The sequence below is a fragment of the Microchirus variegatus genome, assembly GCF_963457635.1.
Source record: "Microchirus variegatus genome assembly, chromosome: 15".
Lineage (NCBI taxonomy): Eukaryota > Metazoa > Chordata > Actinopteri > Pleuronectiformes > Soleidae > Microchirus > Microchirus variegatus.
Window position 1 is genome coordinate 24,640,752 of NC_139816.1, and position 7,179 is coordinate 24,647,930.

Here is a 7,179-nt window from a genome sequence, read left to right on the forward strand (position 1 = left end):
TGCAGAGACTCAGTGATCAGTTGCAAGATTCTTCTTCTCTGGTGGAAAATACCATGGACACAGTGAGAGACACAAACGAGCTGGTGATGCAGACAGGCGCAGCAGGTCTGTAAACTTGATCAGACTTACTAACCACGTACTAACCACGTACTAACCACGTACTAACCACGTACTAACCAGTTACTTACCATTGTTTTTTGTGTCCAGCCAATGAGGCCCAGAGTAAACTCGAGGAGGCAGAGCAGCGTACAGAGCATCTGATAGAGCGAATCAAGCCGCTGAGCATTCTGGGAGAAAAACTGGGACGTAACCTGTCGGACATCAGAGAGCTGATCGATCAGGCCAGAAGACAGGCTGCATCGGTGTGCATTGCATGCACACACACACACACACACACACACACACACACACACACACACACACACACACACACACACACACACACACACACACACACACACACACACACACACACACACACGCACACACACAAACACAATGTTTGTTTCATGGTGATCATGTGATCATGGTGATGTCCTCATGTCCTTAGATTAAGGTGGCCGTGCAGGTGGACAGAGACGGAGACTGTGTCCGTTCATACAGACCAGAGATCCAGTCGAGTAATTTCAACAGCCTGAGTCTCGTCCTGAAGACGACAAGTCGACAGAACCTGCTTTTCTACCTGAGCAGCAACACTACGGTACGACACAAAACAATGTACACAGGGTGTACCCTAGCCCCACAGAGTCTGGGTCTGGACCCAGACCGTGGTCTGCCTGTGACAGGCCGCTGATGTACACACTGTAAACAACAATATTCACACAATGGACACACAATGTTCGCATTATTTACCCAACATGTACACAACAATGTACACACTATGTACACAACAATGTTCACACTATGTACACACTATGTACACAACAATGTACACACAATGTTCACACTATGTACACACTTTGTACACATCAATGTACACACAATGTTCACACAATGTACACAGCAGTGTAAACGCTTTGTACACAACAATGTACACACAATGTTCACACTATGTACACACTTTGTACACAACAATGTACACACAATTTTCACACTATGTACACAGCAGTGTAAACGCTTTGTACACAACAATGTACACACAATGTTCACACTATGTACACACTTTGTACACAACAATGTACACACAATTTTCACACTATGTACACAGCAGTGTACATTGTTGTGTACACAACAATGTACACCCCATTTTTCACACTATGTAGACAACAATGTTCACACTGTACACAATATGCACACAACACTGTACACACTATGCTCACACTATGTACACAACTAGGTACACACTATGCACACAACAATGTACACACTTTGTACACACTATGCACACACTATGCACACACTATGTACACAACACGACAACAAACACCCTAAATCCCTATAATCTCAGACATTGAATTTAGATTGTGTTTTGTGTTTAGATTGTGTTTAGATTGTTGTTTGTGTGGAGATTGTGTTTAGATTGTGTTTTGTGTGGAGATTGTGTTTAGATTGTGTTTTGTGTGATGATTGTGTTTAGATTGTGTTTTGTGTGGAGATTGTGTTTTGTGTGGAGATTGTGTTTAGATTGTGTTTTGTGTGGAGATTGTGTTGAGATTGTCAGATTTGTAGCAGCAGATTTGTAGGATGAGATTAATTTATCAAACATATATAATCATATTAAATATTAGTGTATTACATGTATTATTAAATATACTTTAATATACAGATTTGAGCTCAGGTCAGTGTCACTCACACACACGTTCTTCTTCTATGAACGTCATCAGGTGGACTACTTGGCGGCAGAGATGCATGATGGGAAAGTGTCTCTGATCTGGAATCTGGGTTCAGGCAGCAGCAGACTGGACTTTCCTGAACTCAACATCGCCAACAACAAATGGACCAGAATCAATGCTACACGGTAATTATGTGTGACATCACTCACTGATCACATGACTGAAGAGACAGCTGATCTGATGATGTCACTGTGATGTCATCATGTGATCTCATGATGACTTTATCATTGTCATGTGATGATGTTGGCAGGTTTGGCGCCCAAATGTCTCTGTCGGTCCATCAGCTGGAATCAGAGACACACCAACTGCCTGCAGTAACAAGCTCATCACCAGGATCTTCTCGAATTTTAGACATTGACAGGAACTCTGTGATCCACATTGGAGGACTGGGAGCTCACACTCAGGTAAGCAGGTGGACAGGTGTGTGTTTGTGTATGTGTGTGTGTGTTCAAGTGAATATCTGAATAACTGTTTTGTGTGATGTCAGAGCACCGCCGTTCTGAGGTCGACCACATTTCAGGGTTGTCTGAGTGAAGCTTCACTCAACGAGAGGAACATTGGTCTGTGGAACTATGACAGCAGAGAAGGACACTGTGGAGGCTGCTTCAGCAGGTACATAAACCTGAGACACATCTGAGATACTGACACTGAAGTTTGTAAACCACTCACTCTCCCACACCAAAGTCCATAGACAAAATCTGTGATTTTAGCTTGCAGGGACACAGGAGCTACTGCTGCCTCGTGTGGTCACTTTGTGTCACTGAGGTCAATCTGAAGAAAGGATTTCAAACACTGAAGTGACAAAATAAGACATTTGAACTTAGTGATGGAGGCAGCAGTGGATCAACAACTCCTGTGTGCTGTGATGTTAAAAATCACTGAATTTGTCTATGGACTTTGGTGTAGGAGAGTGAGTGGTTTTTGTCTCTGCTGGCACAAGTGAGGTTGTATAAGTTGCTGACTGTTCCGATGAGGTATTAACTTCTGTGCTCACTGATCTGATTACAGATTTAAGTACCAGATCACAACAGTGTGGAGAGTTTATGATCAGAACTGTGTTGTCAGTAACTCTGTCAGGATGAGCATGTATCACTCAGGATGGATGTTAATACCAAGTCTCATATAATCACATGTAAATGAACTCTAAATTAAAATTAACCTGTCCACCTCTGTCATTATTTGTGTCAGTCCACAGACTGAGGAGACGTCCTTCCACTTTGATGGATCTGGATTCTCAGTGGTCCAGAAGTCTCTGCGTGCAACTTCCACCTCCATCGTGCTGCTGTTTAAAACTCTGTCACCTGGTGGATTAGTGCTGTACCTGGCCTCCAACAACACTGTATGACACACACACACACACACACACACATATACACATACACACACATGCATACACATGCACACACTTTATCAAAGCTTTCTTTGCGTATGGAAAAACATATGTTATCTCCTTCCTGTCTCCTCAGAGAGACTTCCTGTCCATAGAACTGGTGGAGGGGCGTGTACGTCTGACCTTTGACCTTGGCTCAGGTGCTCTAATCCTGACCTCCAACAGGAAGTATAACAGCGGCATGTGGTACAAGATCACACTGCAGAGGAACAAACGCAAAGGTATTTATACATTAAAGCAGTGATGTCATTCATGTTAGGGGGCGGAGTTTCTCACTGTGTTACCTGGTGTGCAGTTTACCTGTCCATCATGGCTGCTGACCAATCATCGGAGAAGGAAGTGTTGGAAGGGGAGTCTCCTGGAACAGCCTCTGACCTGAACCGTTCCGACCTGGACCCCATCTACATCGGAGGACTTCCTGTCTCCAGACCAATCAGGTGACTTTGCTGCTCATGTGACAGGATGAGACGAGACGTCTTCAGAATAGTCACCTCATTGTTCAGATGTTCAGCTCAGAATGGGCGTGTCTTAACTCTCTGCGTGTGATTGTGTGTGGTTGTTAGGCGACAGGTTGTGTCCAGGTCCTATGTTGGTTGTATAAAGAATGTGGAAATTGCTCGTTCGAACTTTGACCTGCTTCGAGACGCATATGGTGTCAGGAAGGGCTGCGTCGTCAAGGTAACACTCACCACAGATGACTGGTCACATTGATTGATCACATTGATTGATTGATTGATGATTGATCGATTGTTTCTCAGGCTGTTCGCAGTGTGTCGCTGCTGAAAACAGGCTTTGTTGAGATCCCCCCCACATCACTAGGTCGGGAGGCGGAACTTCTCTTCTCCTTCTCCTCCAAAAACCAGTCAGGAATCTTGCTGGCTGGCTTCAGCTCAGACAGACAGGTGAGGTCACATGATACACACGTGTGTGATGACATCATCATTAATGTGTTACTGTAACCTTGTGTGTGTGTGTGTGTGTGTAGCGCTTCTTGTCTGTTCAACTGGTCTCAGGTATACTAGAGGTGGAGCTTGGTGAAGGAGGCGGAGCCACTCAGAGGGTGAAGGTGATGAAACCTGATGGAGGATCGTTCAGTGACGGAAAGACACATTCAGTGATTGTCTCCATCTACAAGAAGTAATGTTACCATGGAAACACATCTACCACACCTGTCTCAGCTTCCTGTCTCTCACCTGTCCGTCTGTCTGTCTGTCCTCTCAGGTCTCTGTCCATGCAGGTGAACGATGATCATCTGAAGTCCGCCCCTCTTTTGTCATCTGGATTCTCTCATTCGTCTCCAACCTCCCTCTTCATTGGTGGGCTGCCTTCAGGGGCGGAGTCACATCTACCAATCAGATTACATGATTTATCCAGATTGTTCAGAGGCTGCATTCATCATCTGGTATTGGCTGGAGTGTGAGTGACACACGCACACACACACACACACACACACACACACACACACACACACACACACACACACACACACACACACACACACACACACACACACACACACACACACACACACACACACACACACCTGTCCTCCTCTCTGATTGGTTAGTATTTTCTCTGCAGGATGGTTGACCTATCAGGAGCGATCAGGTATGAGGGGGCGGAGTTTGACAGCTGCCTGTTGGAGGAGAAAGTTGGTGAATTCTTTCCTGACGAACACGACATGGAACCAACGCCAGACCCCACCCACCAATCTGTTGCCCCGCCCACTCATCTTAGCGCCCTGACACCTGGAGCGCTCACGGTAATCAATAGATTTATTTACTGTAAAATGATGAATGCAATCGATAGATACTGATCATGCTTTTAATGATGATGAATGATTTGATGATTGTTCTTTAATGCAGTGTGTTTCAGAGGCGGAGCCACAGTTCCTGTCGTCAGCAGCTCAGTTTGGTTTGTCCAAACACAGTCACATGACCTTCATCATCAACCCCAACACTGTCAGGAGGAGGTGAGTCTCCATGGCAATTAAGGGGTTGGGGCTCTGCTAAGTGGACTTAAGTGTCATTTCTCACCTGTCGTCTTTTTTCCTCCTCAGCCTCTCTGTTAGGTTGTCGGTTCGAACCCGAGCTTCGGACGGTTCCATCCTTATCCTCACTGACTCCAAACACATGGACTTCATCATCCTCAGACTGACAGGAGGAAGACTGATGATGTCAGCTGACCTGGGGAAAGGCCCCGCCTCCATCACCTCATCTGTTGTTGTTAATGATGGACACTGGCATAACGTGTGTACACACACGAACACACACACACACACACACCCCAACATACACACACATACACACACACACACACACACACACACACACACACACACACACACACACACACACACACACACACACACACACACACACACACACACACTGTAGTCATGGTAATGTCACCTGTGATGTCTGATGATCACCTGTGTGTCTCTCTCTCAGGTGAGTGCTGAGGTCAGTAGGCGGTTGGTGTCTGTCTCTGTTGACGGTTCAAGTCCAAAATCAGTGACCGTGAAAGGAAATCAGCTGGACGTGGATGAGCGTCTTTACCTGGGCTCGTTCCCACCAACACACACAAGCAGCAGGAGACTCAACGTAAGAACAAACCATAAATAACTAACCATAAATCAACATAAACCAACTGATTTGTTGAAGTTTGGACTTGTGTCTGTCCCTCAGGTGAGCAGCAGTCTACCAGGTTGTCTTCGCTCTGTCAGTCTGAACGGAGCAATGTTGGATCTGACGAAGCCAACATCACAATATGATGTCACTTCCTGTTTCAGCAGAGACCAAACAGGAAGTTACTTTAATGGAAGTGGCTACGCCGTCTTCAGTGAGTTATCAGAGAAATTACTTGTTTTTCAAATTCTGATGTTTCATCAAATTCATAATCTCTCTGTGTGTCCATGTGTTTGTGTGTGTGTGTGTGTGTGCAGTGCATGATGGGTACAAAGTTGGTTCAGATGTGTCTGTAAAGCTGGAGTTTCGAACAAGCCAATCAGACGGAGTGTTTCTGGGAGTCAGCAGTGCAAAGGTTGATGCCATTGGACTAGAGATGGTTAATGGACAGGTGAGTATTGTTGAGAAATGTTCACTCTCAGGTAAAATCTGCTGCACCTGCTGCTGAAAATGTCATACTAATATTAAATATATAATTTGCCTGAAGGTGGTGTTTAACGTGAACAATGGTGCTGGACGAGTGTCTGTACATTCAGTCGCTCAGGTGTTGTGTGACGGACAGTGGCACCACCTGCTGGCCAGAAAAACCAAACACACCCTGAGTCTGACCATAGATGGGCGGAGTTACACCACCGTCAACCCTTACCCACAATCCACCTCTGCTGAGACCAACAACCCTGTTTACCTGGGTGGCTATCCAGGTGAGACACTGCGGGATTGTCTGTCTGTCTCTGTGATCTGTCTGCCTGTCTGTCTCTGACCTGTCTGTCTCTGACCTGTCTGTCTCTGACCTGTCTGTCTCTGACCTGTCTGTCTCTGACCTGTCTGTCTCTCTTTGTTGCAGTGGGGGTGAAACAGAACTGTCTGTCCATCAGCTCCAGATTCAGAGGTTGTCTGCGGAACTTTCAGCTCATCAAGTCTCACCTGACTGACACTCTCAAACCAAGCTCCGCCCACTTCCTGTTGGGTGTCACACCTTTTTCATGTCCTGTTGTCTAGACAAAGGTCAGTGAAGCTGTAATTAATCAGCAGACTGATCACCATGAACTGATCAAATTCATGTGATCACTGATTGTGAGTGAATTAGATTTTTTTTACTCTGTGACTTTGATACATTTTCTCTGTTTTACAAAGATTAATAAAAAAATACATTCTCTACTTCTCAGGTCTTCTTTTCTATTCATGTGAACTGTTTAACCCTTAAATGTGTTCATGTTTAATGACATTTAGTGACATTTGCCCTCACCATGATCATCTGTGTCTGATGACA

At 45.2% G+C, this 7,179-nt stretch overlaps 1 protein-coding gene across 1 annotated transcript in view; it reads left to right on the forward strand.

Annotated features, from left to right (window-relative positions):
• Nucleotides 1-6,908, forward strand: part of lama1 (laminin, alpha 1) — a gene marked incomplete at both ends in the record, with an annotated part of 24,913 nt that extends 18,005 nt beyond the window's left edge. The window contains 21 exons of the mRNA XM_083901827.1: nt 1-105; nt 208-362; nt 551-700; nt 1,824-1,957; nt 2,083-2,236; nt 2,320-2,444; nt 3,021-3,171; nt 3,299-3,443; nt 3,518-3,659; nt 3,786-3,900; nt 3,981-4,124; nt 4,208-4,359; nt 4,444-4,638; nt 4,804-4,984; nt 5,088-5,194; nt 5,282-5,471; nt 5,673-5,825; nt 5,910-6,063; nt 6,167-6,300; nt 6,397-6,610; nt 6,754-6,908. The exon at nt 1-105 is cut by the window's left edge and continues 78 nt beyond it. Coding sequence (XP_083757953.1) covers nt 1-105; nt 208-362; nt 551-700; nt 1,824-1,957; nt 2,083-2,236; nt 2,320-2,444; nt 3,021-3,171; nt 3,299-3,443; nt 3,518-3,659; nt 3,786-3,900; nt 3,981-4,124; nt 4,208-4,359; nt 4,444-4,638; nt 4,804-4,984; nt 5,088-5,194; nt 5,282-5,471; nt 5,673-5,825; nt 5,910-6,063; nt 6,167-6,300; nt 6,397-6,610; nt 6,754-6,908 — 3,155 coding nt within the window. The remainder of the gene's footprint in view (nt 106-207; nt 363-550; nt 701-1,823; nt 1,958-2,082; nt 2,237-2,319; nt 2,445-3,020; nt 3,172-3,298; nt 3,444-3,517; nt 3,660-3,785; nt 3,901-3,980; nt 4,125-4,207; nt 4,360-4,443; nt 4,639-4,803; nt 4,985-5,087; nt 5,195-5,281; nt 5,472-5,672; nt 5,826-5,909; nt 6,064-6,166; nt 6,301-6,396; nt 6,611-6,753) is intronic.
• Between the last annotated feature and the right edge of the window lie 271 nt (nt 6,909-7,179).